This window comes from Hyla sarda, chromosome 3 (assembly GCF_029499605.1).
Source record: "Hyla sarda isolate aHylSar1 chromosome 3, aHylSar1.hap1, whole genome shotgun sequence".
NCBI classification, from domain to species: domain Eukaryota; kingdom Metazoa; phylum Chordata; class Amphibia; order Anura; family Hylidae; genus Hyla; species Hyla sarda.
The window spans coordinates 392,267,661-392,289,580 of NC_079191.1; the positions used below are offsets into that span (position 1 = coordinate 392,267,661).

Below are 21,920 nucleotides of genomic sequence, written 5' to 3' on the forward strand. Positions count from 1 at the left end.
TTTTATTTATTTATTTATTTTTTTAAATCAACTGGTGCCAGTAAGTTAAACAGATTTGTAGATTACTTCTATTAAAAAAATCTTAATCCTTCCAGTACTTATTAGCTGCTGAATACTACAGAGGAAGTTCTTTTCTTTTTGGAACACAGTGCTCTCTGCTGACATCATGACCACAGTGCTGATATCTCTGTCTATTTAAGGAACTGTCCAGAGCAGCATATGTTTGCTATGGGGGGTTTCTCCTACTCTGGACAGTTCTTAAAATGGACAGAGATGTCAGCAGAGAGCACTGTGGTCATGATGTCAGCAGAGAGCTCTGTGTTCCAAAAAGAAAATAATTTCCTCTGTAGTATTCAGCAGCTAATAATAATTTACTGGAAGGATTAAGATTCTTTAATAGAAGTAATTTACAAATCTGTTTAACTTTCTGGCACCAGTGGATTTAAAAAAAAATGTTTTTAAATGTTTTCCACCGGAGTACCCCTTTAACTCACAACCGCAATACAGCGGCCTTTTGTGCTTTGTGTAGAAATCCTTATGACAAAAATATTTGTGTTTTTTTCAGATTCTGTATGCATGGTATATAAAAGCCTTGTGCTTAGGGAAATACAAGGAGTCCGATGAAACCTATATGGTAAAATGCAGAAATGCATTCAGGGAAAAGCCAGCCGTGTTGTAAAGTGATGATATTATTGTAGAGGAACAGAATAGTGAGATGTATAAAGGCTCTCGAGGGACCTGCGCGTTCCAAACATAGAGCTCTGCTACATCAGCAGATCAGCGGCATGATACTCAAAGGAAGCTTCTGACATATTGATGTGAACAGAAAACCTCCCGCCCCGGTGGAAACCTATCAAAGCCTTGTCCACTATATAATCTGATGGTAGAGGAGAAAAACATGGTCTAGAACAGTGTTTCCTGCCCAGGGTGTCTCCAGCTGTTGCAAAACTACAACTCCTAGCATGCCCGGACAGCCAAAGGCTGTCCGGGCATGCTGGGAGTTATAGTTTTGCAACAGCTGGAGGCACCCTGGTTGGGAATCCCTGACCTAGAACAGTAAAACTTGACCTCCTTACTAATCTAATTCAGATTGTTTTATAAGGCAATTACTTTCATACATAATGAGATTCATACATAATGACATATTTATCAAACCCATTGACACCCATTCGAATGCCAATGGCTGTGGCCTTTTTGGCGTATACTTTTTTTCAGCCGATTTTCTGCGACTTCACCGTCATAGCCTGTTACTGGCTGCCATGAATTACTCTCTTCTAGCATCATACTCTTTTTAGATAGAAAGGGAACCTGTCATCAATTTCATGCTGCCCAAACCATGAGTCATAGGGGCGGGCCCAGTGACATCTACCTATCCTAAGGGCCTTAAAGGGGTATTCCAGGAATTTTTTTTATTTGACTATGCTACAGGGGCTGTAAAGTTAGTGTAGTTCATAATATAGTGTCTGTACCTGTGTGTGACGGTTTTCTCACAATTCTTATGCGATTTTCACCCCACTATTTATTTTTAACAGCATACAAAATGACTGTTGTCTCAGATTTTTCCCAGGTTGCAATGCGGCCGAGACCTGACTCACTAGTCATCTGATGACAGGGAGCCTGTCTGCTTCAATGGGTAGAGCGATCGCTTGGTGGGAGAGAGATCAATCTACAACTAATGCAACAGCTGGAGGCACCCTGATTGAAAACCACAGGTCTTTTGTTTCAATGGGTGGGGTGGCTGATGTGTGAGGGAGGAAAATGGCATTGTGGGATTTGTAGACAAAAAAACATAAGTCAAACAGGAAATACAAGTTCACAAAAAGCTAGCCACAGTGTTATGGTATCTCACAACATAGCCATTTAGCCCCAAGACAAGCGCAGATCCTTCCTAAGCATGTCCATTACTGTCTGCCAGGTACATACTAAAATCACCTCATGGTGGAGAACCCCTTTAATTGATAGAACTCTCTGTGTATGCAAACAGGTAGAGGTAAAATCAATCAATCAGGGGTGGTTGGGCAGAGAGAAGTCACATGGAGAGCACTATCAATTAAGACCTACAGGGTGACTCATGGTTCGGGCAGAATGAAAGTGATGACAGGTTCCCTTTAAAATGATGTGCTTACTAATGTCATCTTAGGGTCTATCACATGTAGAGTATCCTGCACATATATGAAGGGCAGGATTTGAAGCTGCAGATTTAAAGCTGTGTTCGATCATTTAGTTTACAGTGAAATCGTCAGCTTCACATCAAACATGCCAAGGATAGTCTACGTGAGAATACACCTATAGTGTAGGATCACACACAGCGCATCCGCAGTGTATTTGATGCTGCGGATATGCTGCCGAGAGTCACAGAGCGACTGCAGAGTGAGCTTCCTGCTGCAGCCTGGTAGCTCTGTATGTCTGCTTGTGACTGCCGGCGGTAAATCCTCTGCTACGAGCTGACACACAGACCTACATAATGTAGGGAGCTGGCTCTGGCTCCACTCTTAGTGCTGGCAGCGCATCCGCAGCATCAAATATGCTGCAGATGTGCAGTGTGTGACCCTACCCTAATGTCTATGTTTTCTTACAACAAAACTACAGAGATCTAAATTGAAAAGTTTTCCAGTAGCTGCATCGGAGTTCCTGTAGGGAGTGCCCCCCCTGTTGACACCACAGGGCACTGGTCTCCGGAGTTACGTGAAACAACAGGGGCACATCAGACAGGGATTCTGGAGCATCTGTGGCACTTAATTTTGGAAAAGCAGCATGATATCTTTAGAATCTACATCTGTGCAGAGGATTTGGAGCTATGTATCCGAAAAACAAATATTTGAGTAGTAGAACAAGCGATTAAGAAATGAGTTAACACACAACGCTGGACCTAAAGACAACAAGAGGATAAAAGATGGACAATGCAATGCAATTTTTTCCCCCATAATTACTTAGTGGCATCTAAACAGCATAATAATAATAAAACATAAATGAATGAAGAAGTCGCAGACGGCACTCACGGAGCAGCAAGAAATTTTATTCGGGATCGCTGGTCCACGCAACAAGAACGCCAGGTAAGTCGACCGATTTCGTGCTACACAGAGCGCTTACACGTGACCTCTGAGAGGTCACGTGTAAGCGCTCTGTGTAGCACGAAACCGGTCGACTTACCTGGCGTTCTTGTTGCGTGGACCAGCGATCCCGAATAAAATTTCTTGCTGCTCCGTGAGTGCCGTCTGCGACTTCTTCAATCATTTATGACTACGCTTATGCTTATGGTGGACTGAGCACCGGAAAGACGGCATCATAGGACCGGATTGTGCAGCGATCCAGTACACTCCAGCCTAATCGTGAGTGCGGCAGTGCCGACATTTTCCTTCTCCATATGCTTGATAATAATAATAAAACATCCCAACAAGTCCGTTCCTCATTATCTAAAGCTCTGTTCACACTGCCCTCATTGGCACACTGGCAGCTCCATCACACTTGAAGGCAGGACTAACACAACATGCAGCACTATTCTAGCCATGGAACCAATGGACTCCTCAGAGGAACAGAGCCTTAGTCATGTGACAGATTCCTCCACTTACCTTAAAAAGAGTCACAGTGATTTCAACATTTTCTGGAACAGGCCACACCACAACCCCGCGGTACGGGTTCTTTATACCCGGCTGCCAGCTATGTGCCTGCAATGAGAAATCCCACTTAGTGACTGGCATGCAGAAAATGGCTTTATTTGTACACATTTTACTATTACAGAGACAAAGGTGAAACACGGTAACGTAAGATGTTCTAATGCATTTGTCTGTCCAATAAAGGTTATTTAAAGGGTTTAGTGAACTTACAATTATATACTGGGAACAAAAGAAACTTAAGGGCAGGATCAGTAAGGGTGCGTCTGTAGTGTATTTCACGCCACGAATGCGAAGATGGCAGTCATAGATGCGCCCTGTGTGACCCTGCCCTAAGTGCGGTTTTCGGGCCTTTATCATCAGGATAGACAATGGATATTAGCTCAGCCGGGGAGTCAGGCTGCAGCCTCACCAATTTTTCCTAAAACTTGTTTTGCATCCCCATACTATTAAAGGGGTACTCCAGTGAAAAAAAAAACTGTTTTTACATCAACTGGCTCCAGAAAGTTAAACAGATTTGCAAATTACTTCTATTAAAAAATCTTATTCCCTACAGTACTTATCAACTGCTGAAGTTGAGTTGTTCATTCCAGTATGACCACAGTGCTCTCTGCTGACACCTCTGTCTGTCTCAGGAACTGTCCAGAGCAGGAGAGGTTTCCTATGGGGATTTGCTCCAGCTCTGGACAATTCCTGAGACAGACAGAGGTGTCAGCAGAGAGCACTGTGATCAGACTGGAAAGAACTCAACTTCAGCAGCTGATAAAGTACTTATCAGCTGCTGAAGTTGAGTTGTTCTTTCCAGTCATAAGGATTAAGATTTTCTTTTTAGAGAAGTAATTTACAAATCTGTTTAACTTTCTGGAGCAGGTTGATGTAGAAAAAATAGCTTTTGACCGGAGTACCCCTTTAACTGCAGTGGTGTGAGGTACTGCAGCATTGTCCTATCCAAATGGCGCTACATGGTGAATAGTAATAACGGAGAATTGATTCCTCCATATTGGTCCAACCCCTATAGAAGAACGTTAGAAAGTTGATTCGGAGCAGAGTGCGTTTCACTTAAGAAGCGGAAATAACTGGCAGAGCGGTTATGGAAATGCATTAGGGGAGATTTATCAAAACCTGTCCAGAGGAGAAGTTATCCAGTTGCCCATAGCAACCAATCAGGTCACTGCTTTCATTTTTAAAAAGGTCTCTGAATAATGAAATGACCTGATTGGTTGCTATGGGCAACTGGGTAACTTTTCCTATGGACAGGTTTTGATAAATCTCCCCCTATGTGCAAATATGAAGACCGTAAAATCTGTGAACAAGGAAAGAGGCTACAACATTTGCTGGGAAATGGCGGCCCCATCAAACAAGTGACTGGTGCCATGAGTCAGACGCACAACCATTCTAATATGGGCACATACCATGACCAGATGTGTTTGCCGAAATGGCTGGAATCACGGTAAAAATTGTTTGTTTTATCATGATTATGCAAATAATATGCATAATTAGCTGCGGTACCACTAAATAGCGACAATGTGTGAACAAAGCCTCAAAAACCTGGATAAGTGTACATTCACACCACAATAGTAACTCCAGTCAGCTCATTGTTGCACCGTATCTGTTCTTGCCAGACTGTGGTATACCGCGGTTTTAAGTCCAGCAATAAAACTGATACGGTGAAAAAATGAGCCGAGCGGAGACAATATCTGACTCTAGTCGGCTCATATAAATGAATGAGATGCGGCGGATTAAAACATTTCCCTGCCAGATCCGCCACTGTTTGAAGAAATCATAGAGTGAATCACTGTTTAAAGCCCTGAAATGTCACATTTGCACACACATCATGTAATCATTAACAGACCTAATTGGTTATCAATAGGTTTCCAATCAATCCCTGAGAAAGCGATACTAAAACTACTGCCAAATGGGGTTGTCTCCTTACAGAGAAACAGAATGTGTCGGCAAGATAATCATCCTGCCCATCTAGTCTGCCCAATAATCTGAATACTATCAATAGTCCCTGGCCCTATCTTATATGAAGGATAGCCTTATGCCTATCTCTATCTTATATGAAGGATAGCCTTATGCCTATCCCTATCTTATATGAAGGATAGCTTTATGCCTATCCCTATCTTATATGAAGGATAGCCTTATGCCTATTCCTATCTTATATGAAGGACAGCTTTATGCCTATCCCTATCTTATATGAAGGATAGCCTTATACCTATCCCTATCTTATATGAAGGGTAGCCTTATACCTATCCCTATCTTATATGAAGGATAGCCTTATGCCTATCCCTATCTTATATGAAGGATAGCCTTATGCCTATCCCTATCTTATATGAAGGATAGCCTTATGCCTATCCCTATCTTATATGAAGGATAGCCTTATACCTATCCCTATCTTATATGAAGGATAGCCTTATGCCTATCCCTATCTTATATGAAGGATAGCCTTATACATATCTCTATCTTATATGAAGGATAGCCTTATGCCTATCCCTATCTTATATGAAGGATAGCCTTATACATATCTCTATCTTATATGAAGGATAGCCTTATGCCTATCTTTATCTTATATGAAGGATAGCCTTATACATATCTCTATCTTATATGAAGGATATCCTTATGCCTATCCCTATCTTATATGAAGGATAGCCTTATACCTATCTGTATCTTATATGAATGATAACCTTATGCCTATCCATATCTTATATGAAGGATAACCTTATGCCTGTCGCTATCTTATATGAAGGATGGCCTTATGCCTATCCCTATCTTATATGAAGGATAGCCTTATACCCATCCCTATCTTATATGAAGGATAGCCTTATACCCATCCCTATCTTATATGAAGGATGGCCTTATATCTATCTCTATCTCTATCTTATATGAAGGATAGCCTTATACCCATCCCTGTCTTATATGAAGGATATCCTTATGCCTATCTCTATCTTATATGAATGATAACCTTATGCCTATCCATATCTTATATGAAGGATAACCTTATGCCTGTCCCTATCTTATATGAAGGATGGCCTTATGCCTATCCCTATCTTATATGAAGGATAGCCTTATACCCATCCCTATCTTATATGAAGGATAGCCTTATACCCATCCCTATCTTATATGAAGGATGGCCTTATATCTATCTCTATCTTATATGAAGGATAGCCTTATACCCATCCCTATCTTATATGAAGGATAGCCTTATACCTATCTCTATCTTATATGAAGGATAGACTTATGCCTATCTCTATCTTATATGAAGGATAGCCTTATCTCTATCTTATATGAAGGATAGCCTTATACCTATCTCTATCTTATATGGCTACACACTGAAGTGTCCTGTTTCCCTGAATACGCTATACGTTGTTGTTCCCTCAGCGAAACGCAGCTCAGTAATTTCATACAGTTCACTTGCCAATTGTCGAACAATACTGCACTAGGGGCGCCTGTCTCTTTTTTCTTTTATTGTCTATCTTATATGAAGGATAGCCTTATGCCTATCACATGCATGAACCTCATTCAGTCCTATGGCCAGCACGGACCGGATAGTAGTCAGTGACTACTATAGTGACTAGGTTTGGGTCATTTTCAAGCACCTCCGACTTTGAAGTCTGTCTACCATGCATTTCAATCCAAATCCAAAGTCAGACACGCTTGGAAATTACCCAAACTTAGTCACTAGCTGACTACGATCAGGTCCATGCAGGTCATAGGAGTGAATGGCATCCGTACCTTTCCGTGCACAGATATGATTGTAGATGATATGAGCTTCAGAAATAGTATCTCTGCCACGGAGGCACAAATTGTAATGTGAACTTATCCTTAAACTCCTTTACTGTACTGGCAGTTACCACTCCTGCAGGAAGGCTATGCCACGCATCCACTACCCTGACAGTAATAAGCAATACTTCCGGATACAAGTCTTAAACCTTGTTGGGGTCTGCGTGTGTGACTGGGCATGGTTCTGGTTAGTCTTATAAGATATTAAAACCTTTTAAAATGGAGAAGATATATCGGAAGCTTAACAAAATAACTCCCTGCACATAATACGATTTCATTAAATATAATTTATTAATAGGTTTTATTAAGACATAGTTCTAGAAATCAAGATAAGTGTGTTCTAATGCCATAATCCTTTATCTTCAAAAAATACTATCATTTAAATGTAAGTCATCTCCTCTTAAAAGCTTGTTCGGAATTAACCACAATTTATATTCCATTAAAAGGAGAAAAATTGCAAATTCAGGAAGTTATTCTTCAAACTTTAACGAGAAACGGTAAAGGACACTATTTTTTTTTTTTTTTTTTAAACTGTTTATAAGCAAAACTCGGTACAAGGAACTCAGATTAAGGGTGTATTCACATGTACAGTATTCTGTGCATATTTCCTGCGCAGGATTTGAAGTTGCAGATTTTATGCTGTGTTCAGTCAATTAGTTTACATTGAGCTCTGCAGGATAAAATCTGCATTTCACAGGATCTTTAAATCCCGCACATCAAAAATGTGCAGGATACTTTATGTGTGAATACACCCTGAGGGTCCGTTCACACGTGCTTATTTTTGCTGCAGATCTGCTAAAGATTTGCTGCCCATTGACTTCAATGGGGAGGAAAATCAGCTACAGCAAATCTACAGCAGAAAATACTCATGTGTGAATGCACCCTTCAGGTACGTTCACACGGGCAGATTACATGCAGAACTTCTGCAGCGTATCTGCTGTGGAAAATCTGCAGCAGATTTAGCAGATTTTCTGCTAACCCATTGAAGTCAATGGTAGCAAAAACGCCAGAAAAAAACCCCACTGCATTTTACTGCGTTTTGGCTTTTTTCTGGTGTTTTTGCGTGGAAATTGCATTTTTTTTTTTACCCCTTCAGCAGTTTCCCTGTGGGTGTTTTTTTTTTAGAATTTTGTTGGGTATAAAAACAAAAAACCTTGTAATTAATAATGTATTTTAATAATGTGTTTTTATCAAGTGAGTTTTATTTTTACTACACCCTAATACACCCTAAAAGAGCACATATAGTACTTGGGTTGGGTTCACATCAGTGTTTTTTGATTCCGTTCCTTGGATCCGCAGAGCCTGAAAAAACTAAAATAAAACAAACAGATTCTATTGATTTCATTGGGCGTTTTTCAATCTCCGCTAGCACTAGTTGCACTTAATGTATTCATTTTCATGGGGAAAAAAATAATGTACATGCAATAATGGACATTATAATGTCATGGCAGATATCGGATATATAATAATGTTTTTTTTCTTCAGGTGCCAAATATAAAATGTTAATTATGCGTCATTTTCATTAGATGTAATAAACCATATACTCGAGTATAAGCCGAGTTTTTCAGCAGGATTTTTCGTGCTTAAAACTTCCCCCTCGGCTTATACTCGAGTGAACTGTCAGCCTGTCAATCCATTCTCAGTGGTCTCCAACCTGCGGACCTGTAGTGGCGTGGAGTTGTAGTTTTGAAACATCTGAAGGTCCGCAGGTTGAAGACCACTGATTGAAAGGCAGAAATGATGAAGGGGGGGGGGGGATGATGACAGGGTGATGATGACGGGGGTGTTAATGATGGGGGGGTCTGGATGATTACATGGGGGGGATGATGTATTTCCCACCCTAGGCTTATAGTTGAGTCAATAACTTTTCCTGGGTTTTTGGGGTGAAATTTGGGGCCTCGGCTTATATTGGGGTCGGGTTATACTCGAGTATATACGGTAATAGCACAGCTTGAGAGGATTTTCCGCTGGGCCCTGCTGGGAGCCGCAGTACACCTCAAGGAGCGGCTGCAGTTCTGTACACATGGGAGAAACAAAGATAAGAAAAAAATCCAGCTTATCCCTGGAATATAAGCGACAGTCATCTATAATCATGGTAAGTGTGACCCCAGGCTATTTAGTCCTGATGTTTAATATTTTATCATTATGTCTGATATTTTGATACCAGCAAATAGCTCCAGGCAAAGTATTCAATTAAAATCATTATTAATGTACATAATTGTTCATAAGAAGTGCGACAAGGCAGAAAGGTGGAACGTGCTAATAGTACAGTGTGTATTAATGGGAAATCGACAACTGGAACTAAATACATGAATTACAGCAGAGACCAAACTAACTGGTAACGTGCAAGCGTGTATAAAAACGGATCTGTCAGACTATATGCGCCTATGTAAGGACAGTATAGTATGAGGACAGGTCCGCTCTCCTATGTAAGGACAGTATAGTATAGGGACAGGTCCGCTCTCCTATGTAAGGACAGTATAGTATGAGGACAGGTCTGCTCTCCTATGTAAGGACAGTATAGTATGAGGACAGGTCCTCTCTCCTATGTAAGGACAGTATAGAATGAGGACAGGTCCGCTCTCCTATGTAAGGACAGTATAGTATGAGGACAGGTCCTCTCTCCTATGTAAGGACAGTATAGTATGAGGACAGGTCCTCTATCCTATGTAAGGACAGTATAGTATGAGGACAGGTCCGCTCTCCTATGTAAGGACAGTATAGTATGAGGACAGGTCCTCTCTCCTATATAAGGACAGTATAGTATGAGGACAGGTCCGCTCTCCTATGTAAGGACAGTATAGTATGAGGACAGGTCCTCTCTCCTATGTAAGGACAGTATAGTATGAGGACAGGTCCTCTCTCCTATGTAAGGACAGTATAGTATGAGGACAGGTCCGCTCTCCTATGTAAGGACAGTATAGTATGAGGACAGGTCCGCTCTCCTATGTAAGGACAGTATAGTATAGGGACAGGTCCTCTCTCCTATGTAAGGACAGTATAGTATGAGGACAGGTCTTCTCTCCTATGTAAGGACAGTATAGTATGAGGACAGGTCCGCTCTCCTATGTAAGGACAGTATAGTATGAGGACAGGTCCGCTCTCCTATGTAATGACAGTATAGTATGAGGACAGGTCCGCTCTCCTATGTAAGGACAGTATAGTATGAGGACAGGTCCTCTCTCCTATGTAAGGACAGTATAGTATAGGACAGGTCCTCTCTCCTATGTAAGGACAGTAAAGTATGAGGACAGGTCCTCTCTCCTATGTAAGGACAGTATAGTATGAGGACAGGTCCTCTCTCCTCTGTAAGGACAGTATAGTATAGGACAGGTCCTCTCTCCTCTGTAAGGACAGTATAGTATAGGACAGGTCCTCTCTCCTCTGTAAGGACAGTATAGTATGAGGACAGGTCCTCTCTCCTATGTAAGGACAGTATAGTATAGGACAGGTCCTCTCTCCTATGTAAGGACAGTATAGTATGAGGACAGGTCCTCTCTCCTATGTAAGGACAGTATAGTATGAGGACAGGTCCTCTCTCCTATGTAAGGACAGTATAGTATGAGGACAGGTCCGCTCTCCTATGTAAGGACAGTATAGTATGAGGACAGGTCCGCTCTCCTATGTAAGGACAGTATAGTATAGGACAGGTCCTCTCTCCTATGTAAGGACAGTATAGTATGAGGACAGGTCCGCTCTCCTATGTAAGGACAGTATAGTATGAGAACAGGTCCGCTCTCCTATGTAAGGACAGTATAGTATGAGGACAGGTCCTCTCTCCTATGTAAGGACAGTATAGTATGAGGACAGGTCCGCTCTCCTATGTAAGGACAGTATAGTATGAGGACAGGTCCTCTCTCCTATGTAAGGACAGTATAGTATGAGGACAGGTCCGCTCTCCTATGTAAGGACAGTATAGTATGAGGACAGGTCCTCTCTCCTATGTAAGGACAGTATAGTATGAGGACAGGTCCTCTCTCCTATGTAAGGACAGTATAGTATGAGGACAGGTCCTCTCTCCTATGTAAGGACAGTATAGTATGAGGACAGGTCCTCTCTCCTATGTAAGGACAGTATAGTATGAGGACAGGTCCTCTCTCCTATGTAAGGACAGTATAGTATGAGGACAGGTCCTCTCTCCTATGTATGGACAGTATAGTATGAGGACAGGTCCTCTCTCCTATGTAAGGACAGTATAGTATGAGGACAGGTCCGCTCTCCTATGTAAGGACAGTATAGTATGAGGACAGGTCCTCTCTCCTATGTAAGGACAGTATAGTATAGGGACAGGTCCTCTCTCCTCTGTAAGGACAGTATAGTATGAGGACAGGTCCTCTCTCCTATGTAAGGACAGTATAGTATGAAGACAGGTCCTCTCTCCTATGTAAGGACAGTATAGTATGAGGACAGGTCCGCTCTCCTATGTAAGGACAGTATAGTATGAGGACAGGTCCTCTCTCCTATGTAAGGACAGTATAGTATGAGGACAGGTCCGCTCTCCTATGTAAGGACAGTATAGAATGAGGACAGGTCCGCTCTCCTATGTAAGGACAGTATAGTATGAGGACAGGTTCTCTCTCCTATGTAAGGACAGTATAGTATGAGGACAGGTCCTCTCTCCTATGTAAGGACAGTATAGTATGAGGACAGGTCCGCTCTCCTATGTAAGGACAGTATAGTATGAGGACAGGTCCTCTCTCCTATGTAAGGACAGTATAGTATAGGACAGGTCCGCTCTCCTATGTATGGACAGTATAGTATGAGGACAGGTCCTCTCTCCTATGTAAGGACAGTATAGTATGAGGACAGGTCCTCTCTCCTATGTATGGACAGTATAGTATGAGGACAGGTCCTCTCTTCTATGTAAGGACAGTATAGTATGAGGACAGGTCCTCTCTCCTATGTAATGACAGTATAGTATGAGGACAGGTCCGCTCTCCTATGTAAGGACAGTATAGTATGAGGACAGGTCCGCTCTCCTATATAAGGACAGTATAGTATGAGGACAGGTCCTCTCTCCTATATAAGGACAGTATAGTATGAGGACAGGTCCGCTCTCCTATGTATGGACAGTATAGTATGAGGACAGGTCCTCTCTCCTATATAAGGACAGTATAGTATGAGGACAGGTCCGCTCTCCTATGTATGGACAGTATAGTATGAGGACAGGTCCTCTCTCCTATGTAAGGACAGTATAGTATGAGGACAGGTCCTCTCTCCTATGTAAGGACAGTATAGTATGAGGACAGGTCCGCTCTCCTATGTAAGGACAGTATAGTATGAGGACAGGTCCGCTCTCCTATGTAAAGACAGTATAGTATGAGGACAGGTCCGCTCTCCTATGTAAGGACAGTATAGTATGAGGACAGGTCCGCTCTCCTATGTAAGGACAGTATAGTATGAGGACAGGTCCGCTCTCCTATGTAAGGACAGTATAGTATGAGGACAGGTCCGCTCTCCTATGTAAGGACAGTATAGTATGAGGACAGGTCCTCTCTCCTATGTAAGGACAGTATAGTATGAGGACAGGTCCTCTCTCCTATGTAAGGACAGTATAGTATGAGGACAGGTCCTCTCTCCTATGTAAGGACAGTATAGTATGAGGACAGGTCCTCTCTCCTATGTAAGGATAGTATAGTATAGGGACAGGTCCTCTCTCCTATGTAAGGACAGTACAGTATGAGGACAGGTCCGCTCTCCTATGTAAGGACAGTATAGTATGAGGACAGGTCCGCTCTCCTATGTATGGACAGTATAGTATGAGGACAGGTCCGCTCTCCTATGTAAGGACAGTATAGTATGAGGACAGGTCCGCTTTACTATGTAAGGACAGTATAGTATGAGGACAGGTCCTCTCTCCTATGTAAGGACAGTATAGTATGAGGACAGGTCCTCTCTCCTATGTATGGACAGTATAGGGACAGGTCCTCTCTCCTATGTAAGGACAGTATAGTATGAGGACAGGTCCTCTCTCCTATGTATGGACAGTATAGTATGAGGACAGGTCCTCTCTCCTATGTATGGACAGTATAGTATGAGAACAGGTCCGCTCTCCTATGTAAGGACAGTATAGTATGAGGACAGGTCCTCTCTCCTATGTAAGGACAGTATAGTATGAGGACAGGTCCGCTCTCCTATGTAAGGACAGTATAGTATGAGGACAGGTCCTCTCTCCTATGTAAGGACAGTATAGTATAGGGACAGGTCCTCTCTCCTATGTAAGGACAGTATAGTATGAGGACAGGTCCTCTCTCCTATGTATGGACAGTATAGTATGAGGACAGGTCCGCTCTCCTATGTAAGGACAGTATAGTATGAGGACAGGTCCGCTCTCCTATGTAAGGACAGTATAGTATGAGGACAGGTCCGCTCTCCTATGTAAGGACAGTATAGTATGAGGACAGGTCCTCTCTCCTATGTAAGGACAGTATAGTATGAGGACAGGTCCTCTCTCCTATGTAAGGACAGTATAGTATGAGGACAGGTCCTCTCTCCTATGTAAGGATAGTATAGTATAGGGACAGGTCCTCTCTCCTATGTAAGGACAGTACAGTATGAGGACAGGTCCGCTCTCCTATGTAAGGACAGTATAGTATGAGGACAGGTCCGCTCTCCTATGTATGGACAGTATAGTATGAGGACAGGTCCGCTCTCCTATGTAAGGACAGTATAGTATGAGGACAGGTCCGCTTTACTATGTAAGGACAGTATAGTATGAGGACAGGTCCTCTCTCCTATGTAAGGACAGTATAGTATGAGGACAGGTCCTCTCTCCTATGTATGGACAGTATAGGGACAGGTCCTCTCTCCTATGTAAGGACAGTATAGTATGAGGACAGGTCCTCTCTCCTATGTATGGACAGTATAGTATGAGGACAGGTCCTCTCTCCTATGTATGGACAGTATAGTATGAGAACAGGTCCGCTCTCCTATGTAAGGACAGTATAGTATGAGGACAGGTCCTCTCTCCTATGTAAGGACAGTATAGTATGAGGACAGGTCCGCTCTCCTATGTAAGGACAGTATAGTATGAGGACAGGTCCTCTCTCCTATGTAAGGACAGTATAGTATAGGGACAGGTCCTCTCTCCTATGTAAGGACAGTATAGTATGAGGACAGGTCCTCTCTCCTATGTATGGACAGTATAGTATGAGGACAGGTCCGCTCTCCTATGTAAGGACAGTATAGTATGAGGACAGGTCCTCTCTCCTATGTAAGGACAGGTCCGCTCTCCTGTGTAAGGACAGTATAGTATAGGGACAGGTCCTCTCTCCTATGTAAGGACAGTATAGTATGAGGACAGGTCCGCTCTCCTATGTAAGGACAGTATAGTATGAGGACAGGTCCGCTTTACTATGTAAGGACAGTATAGTATGAGGACAGGTCCTCTCTCCTATGTAAGGACAGTATAGAATGAGGACAGGTCCGCTCTCCTATGTAAGGACAGTATAGTATGAGGACAGGTCCTCTCTCCTATGTAAGGACAGTATAGTATGAGGACAGGTCCGCTCTCCTCTGTAAGGACAGTATAGTATGAGGACAGGTCCGCTCTCCTATGTAAGGACAGTATAGGGACAGGTCCTCTCTCCTATGTAAGGACAGTATAGTATGAGGACAGGTCCGCTCTCCTCTGTAAGGACAGTATAGTATGAGGACAAGTCCGCTCTCCTATGTAAGGACAGTATAGTATAGGGACAGGTCCTCTCTCCTATGTAAGGACAGTATAGTATGAGGACAGGTCCGCTCTCCTATGTAAGGAGAGTATAGTATGAGGACAGGTCCTCTCTCCTATGTAAGGACAGTATAGTATGAGGACAGGTCCGCTCTCCTATGTAAGGACAGTATAGAATGAGGACAGGTCCGCTCTCCTATGTAAGGACAGTATAGTATGAGGACAGGTCCTCTCTCCTATGTAAGGACAGTATAGTATGAGGACAGGTCCTCTCTCCTATGTAAGGACAGTATAGTATGAGGACAGGTCCTCTCTCCTATGTAAGGACAGTATAGAATGAGGACAGGTCCGCTCTCCTATGTAAGGACAGTATAGTATGAGGACAGGACCTCTCTCCTATGTAAGGACAGTATAGTATGAGGACAGGTCCTCTCTCCTATGTAAGGACAGTATAGTATGAGGACAGGTCCTCTCTCCTATGTAAGGACAGTATAGTATGAGGACAGGTCCGCTCTCCTATGTAAGGACAGTATAGTATGAGGACAGGTCCTCTCTCCTATGTAAGGACAGTATAGTATGAGGACAGGTCCTCTCTCCTATGTAAGGACAGTATAGTATGAGGACAGGTCCTCTCTCCTATGTAAGGACAGTATAGTATGAGGACAGGTCCGCTCTCCTATGTAATGACAGTATAGTATGAGGACAGGTCGGCTCTCCTATGTAAGGACAGTATAGTATGAGGACAGGTCGGCTCTCCTATGTAAGGACAGTTTAGTATGAGGACAGGTCCGCTCTCCTATGTAAGGACAGTATAGTATGAGGACAGGTCGGCTCTCCTATGTAAGGACAGTTTAGTATGAGGACAGGTCCGCTCTCCTATGTAAGGACAGTATAGTATGAGGACAGGTCCTCTCTCCTATGTAAGGACAGTATAGTATGAGGACAGGTCCGCTCTCCTATGTAAGGACAGTATAGAATGAGGACAGGTCCTCTCTCCTATGTAAGGACAGGTCCTCTCTCCTATGTAAGGACAGGTCCGCTCTCCTATGTAAGGACAGTATAGTATGAGGACAGGACCTCTCTCCTATGTAAGGACAGTATAGTATGAGGACAGGTCCTCTCTCCTATGTAAGGACAGTATAGTATGAGGACAGGTCCGCTCTCCTATGTAAGGACAGTATAGTATGAGGACAGGTCCGCTCTCCTATGTAAGGACAGTATAGTATGAGGACAGGTCCGCTCTCCTATGTAAGGACAGTATAGTATGAGGACAGGTCCTCTCTCCTATGTAAGGACAGTATAGTATGAGGACAGGTCCGCTCTCCTATGTAAGGACAGTATAGTATGAGGACAGGTCCTCTCTCCTATGTAAGGACAGTATAGTATGAGGACAGGTCCGCTCTTCTATGTAAGGACAGTATAGTATGAGAACAGGTCCTCTCTCCTATGTATGGACAGTATAGTATGAGGACAGGTCCTCTCTCCTATGTAAGGACAGTATAGTATGAGGACAGGTCCGCTCTCCTATGTAAGGACAGTATAGTATGAGGACAGGTCCGCTCTCCTATGTAAGGACAGTATAGTATGAGGACAGGTCCTCTCTCCTATGTAAGGACAGTATAGTATGAGGACAGGTCCGCTCTCCTATGTAAGGACAGTATAGTATGAGGACAGGTCCTCTCTCCTATGTAAGGACAGTATAGTATGAGGACAGGTCCTCTCTCCTATGTAAGGACAGTATAGTATGAGGACAGGTCCGCTCTCCTATGTAAGGACAGTATAGTATGAGGACAGGTCCGCTCTCCTATGTATGGACAGTATAGTATGAGGACAGGTCCGCTCTCCTATGTAAGGACAGTATAGTATGAGGACAGGTCCGCTCTTCTATGTAAAGGACAGTATAGTATGAGGACAGGTCCTCTCTCCTATGTATGGACAGTATAGTATGAGGACAGGTCCTCTCTCCTATGTAAGGACAGTATAGTATGAGGACAGGTCCGCTCTTCTATGTAAGGACAGTATAGTATGAGGACAGGTCCTCTCTCCTATGTAAGGACAGTATAGTATAGGACAGGTCCTCTCTCCTATGTAAGGACAGTATAGTATAAGGACAGGTCCGCTCTCCTATGTAAGGACAGTATAGTATGAGGACAGGTCCGCTCTCCTATGTAAGGACAGTATAGTATGAGGACAGGTCCTCTCTCCTATGTAAGGACAGTATAGTATGAGGACAGGTCCTCTCTCCTATGTAAGGACAGTATAGTATGAGGACAGGTCCTCTCTCCTATGTAAGGACAGTATAGTATGAGGACAGGCCCTCTCTCCTATGTAAGGACAGTATAGTATGAGGACAGGTCCGCTCTCCTATGTAAGGACAGTATAGAATGAGGACAGGTCCTCTCTCCTATGTAAGGACAGTATAGTATGAGGACAGGTCCGCTCTCCTATGTAAGGACAGTATAGTATGAGGACAGGTCCGCTCTCCTATGTAAGGACAGTATAGTATGAGGACAGGTCCGCTCTCCTATGTATGGACAGTATAGTATGAGGACAGGTCCGCTCTCCTATGTAAGGACAGTATAGTATGAGGACAGGTCCGCTCTTCTATGTAAGGACAGTATAGTATGAGGACAGGTCCTCTCTCCTATGTATGGACAGTATAGTATGAGGACAGGTCCTCTCTCCTATGTAAGGACAGTATAGTATGAGGACAGGTCCGCTCTTCTATGTAAGGACAGTATAGTATGAGGACAGGTCCTCTCTCCTATGTAAGGACAGTATAGTATAGGACAGGTCCTCTCTCCTATGTAAGGACAGTATAGTATAAGGACAGGTCCGCTCTCCTATGTAAGGACAGTATAGTATGAGGACAGGTCCGCTCTCCTATGTAAGGACAGTATAGTATGAGGACAGGTCCTCTCTCCTATGTAAGGACAGTATAGTATGAGGACAGGTCCTCTCTCCTATGTAAGGACAGTATAGTATGAGGACAGGTCCTCTCTCCTATGTAAGGACAGTATAGTATGAGGACAGGTCCTCTCTCCTATGTAAGGACAGTATAGTATGAGGACAGGTCCGCTCTCCTATGTAAGGACAGTATAGAATGAGGACAGGTCCTCTCTCCTATGTAAGGACAGTATAGTATGAGAACAGGTCCTCTCTCCTATGTAAGGACAGTATAGTATGAGGACAGGTCCGCTCTCCTACGTAAGGACAGTATAGTGTGAGGACAGGTCCGCTCTCCTATGTAAGGACAGTATATTATGAGGACAGGTCCGCTCTCCTATGTAAGGACAGTATATTATGAGGACAGGTCCGCTCTCCTATGTAAGGACAGTATAGTATGAGGACAGGTCCTCTCTCCTATGTAATGACAGTATAGTATGAGGACAGGTCGGCTCTCCTATGTAAGGACAGTATAGTATGAGGACAGGTCGGCTCTCCTATGTAAGGACAGTTTAGTATGAGGACAGGTCCGCTCTCCTATGTAAGGACAGTATAGTATGAGGACAGGTCGGCTCTCCTATGTAAGGACAGTTTAGTATGAGGACAGGTCCGCTCTCCTATGTAAGGACAGTATAGTATGAGGACAGGTCCTCTCTCCTATGTAAGGACAGTATAGTATGAGGACAGGTCCGCTCTCCTATGTAAGGACAGTATAGAATGAGGACAGGTCCTCTCTCCTATGTAAGGACAGGTCCTCTCTCCTATGTAAGGACAGGTCCGCTCTCCTATGTAAGGACAGTATAGTATGAGGACAGGACCTCTCTCCTATGTAAGGACAGTATAGTATGAGGACAGGTCCTCTCTCCTATGTAAGGACAGTATAGTATGAGGACAGGTCCGCTCTCCTATGTAAGGACAGTATAGTATGAGGACAGGTCCGCTCTCCTATGTAAGGACAGTATAGTATGAGGACAGGTCCGCTCTCCTATGTAAGGACAGTATAGTATGAGGACAGGTCCTCTCTCCTATGTAAGGACAGTATAGTATGAGGACAGGTCCGCTCTCCTATGTAAGGACAGTATAGTATGAGGACAGGTCCTCTCTCCTATGTAAGGACAGTATAGTATGAGGACAGGTCCGCTCTTCTATGTAAGGACAGTATAGTATGAGAACAGGTCCTCTCTCCTATGTATGGACAGTATAGTATGAGGACAGGTCCTCTCTCCTATGTAAGGACAGTATAGTATGAGGACAGGTCCGCTCTCCTATGTAAGGACAGTATAGTATGAGGACAGGTCCGCTCTCCTATGTAAGGACAGTATAGTATGAGGACAGGTCCTCTCTCCTATGTAAGGACAGTATAGTATGAGGACAGGTCCGCTCTCCTATGTAAGGACAGTATAGTATGAGGACAGGTCCTCTCTCCTATGTAAGGACAGTATAGTATGAGGACAGGTCCTCTCTCCTATGTAAGGACAGTATAGTATGAGGACAGGTCCGCTCTCCTATGTAAGGACAGTATAGTATGAGGACAGGTCCGCTCTCCTATGTATGGACAGTATAGTATGAGGACAGGTCCGCTCTCCTATGTAAGGACAGTATAGTATGAGGACAGGTCCGCTCTTCTATGTAAAGGACAGTATAGTATGAGGACAGGTCCTCTCTCCTATGTATGGACAGTATAGTATGAGGACAGGTCCTCTCTCCTATGTAAGGACAGTATAGTATGAGGACAGGTCCGCTCTTCTATGTAAGGACAGTATAGTATGAGGACAGGTCCTCTCTCCTATGTAAGGACAGTATAGTATAGGACAGGTCCTCTCTCCTATGTAAGGACAGTATAGTATAAGGACAGGTCCGCTCTCCTATGTAAGGACAGTATAGTATGAGGACAGGTCCGCTCTCCTATGTAAGGACAGTATAGTATGAGGACAGGTCCTCTCTCCTATGTAAGGACAGTATAGTATGAGGACAGGTCCTCTCTCCTATGTAAGGACAGTATAGTATGAGGACAGGTCCTCTCTCCTATGTAAGGACAGTATAGTATGAGGACAGGCCCTCTCTCCTATGTAAGGACAGTATAGTATGAGGACAGGTCCGCTCTCCTATGTAAGGACAGTATAGAATGAGGACAGGTCCTCTCTCCTATGTAAGGACAGTATAGTATGAGGACAGGTCCGCTCTCCTATGTAAGGACAGTATAGTATGAGGACAGGTCCGCTCTCCTATGTAAGGACAGTATAGTATGAGGACAGGTCCGCTCTCCTATGTATGGACAGTATAGTATGAGGACAGGTCCGCTCTCCTATGTAAGGACAGTATAGTATGAGGACAGGTCCGCTCTTCTATGTAAGGACAGTATAGTATGAGGACAGGTCCTCTCTCCTATGTATGGACAGTATAGTATGAGGACAGGTCCTCTCTCCTATGTAAGGACAGTATAGTATGAGGACAGGTCCGCTCTTCTATGTAAGGACAGTATAGTATGAGGACAGGTCCTCTCTCCTATGTAAGGACAGTATAGTATAGGACAGGTCCTCTCTCCTATGTAAGGACAGTATAGTATAAGGACAGGTCCGCTCTCCTATGTAAGGACAGTATAGTATGAGGACAGGTCCGCTCTCCTATGTAAGGACAGTATAGTATGAGGACAGGTCCTCTCTCCTATGTAAGGACAGTATAGTATGAGGACAGGTCCTCTCTCCTATGTAAGGACAGTATAGTATGAGGACAGGTCCTCTCTCCTATGTAAGGACAGTATAGTATGAGGACAGGTCCTCTCTCCTATGTAAGGACAGTATAGTATGAGGACAGGTCCGCTCTCCTATGTAAGGACAGTATAGAATGAGGACAGGTCCTCTCTCCTATGTAAGGACAGTATAGTATGAGAACAGGTCCTCTCTCCTATGTAAGGACAGTATAGTATGAGGACAGGTCCGCTCTCCTACGTAAGGACAGTATAGTGTGAGGACAGGTCCGCTCTCCTATGTAAGGACAGTATATTATGAGGACAGGTCCGCTCTCCTATGTAAGGACAGTATATTATGAGGACAGGTCCGCTCTCCTATGTAAGGACAGTATAGTATGAGGACAGGTCCTCTCTCCTATGTAATGACAGTATAGTATGAGGACAGGTCGGCTCTCCTATGTAAGGACAGTATAGTATGAGGACAGGTCGGCTCTCCTATGTATGGACAGTATAGGAACAGGTCCCCTCTCTTACATATAGGACAGTATAGCTTTTTTTTTTTTGTCTTTTCATTATAATAAGATCTTCTCACCTTGGATGATTTCCTTCGACTCCTTCTCGTCCACACCACAACCAATTTGTCTGGCTGCCTAAGGAAACAAAGAAAGCATACATGTTACTCGTGTGGTAGATCCTCCCAGACCAAATGCTTTACAGATATTAAGACAAACTCATGAAAAATATTAATCTATATCTGACTTTTGGTAAAGAAGCTTTAATATACAGATACACACAGTACAATATATGCATCGCCGCTCACATGCACTTAACTGGATGCTATGAAGGTACAAGGCCCACAGAGCACTGGGATATACTGGTACCACGATGATGCACCAACAACTCATGATGGCGGGCGCAACTTCTGTACTTGCAAATTATTTACCTGGTGGAGCATTACATGGCCAAATCGTCCAGCATACCAGTTTTGAATACTCCACAGGAAGAAAAACATTACACCCTCAGTCTTACGACAAAAGTCTCTTTGCAAAACAAAGAGGAGATTCTGGATTGTTATTCCCCAGTAATCGTTCTGGACTCTTAGGCCACATTCAAACAACGGAATTTAAAGGGGTATTCCATTGCCCTAGCATTCTAAACACTTTGTTCTGAACACTGGGTGCCGGCTTCGGGAGTTGTGACGTCATAGCCACGCCCCCTCAAT

General features: G+C 43.5%; 1 protein-coding gene across 8 annotated transcripts in view; it reads right to left on the minus strand.

The window, feature by feature from the left end:
• Positions 1 to 21,920, minus strand: part of EHBP1 (EH domain binding protein 1) — a 430,856-nt gene that overhangs the window by 331,437 nt on the left and 77,499 nt on the right. For all 8 annotated transcript variants that reach the window (XM_056568010.1, XM_056568005.1, XM_056568009.1 and 5 more), the window contains exons 3-4: positions 21,291 to 21,348; positions 3,570 to 3,665 (exon numbers count right to left, since the gene is read on the minus strand). In XM_056568010.1, coding sequence (XP_056423985.1) covers positions 3,570 to 3,665; positions 21,291 to 21,348 — 154 coding nt within the window. The remainder of the gene's footprint in view (positions 1 to 3,569; positions 3,666 to 21,290; positions 21,349 to 21,920) is intronic.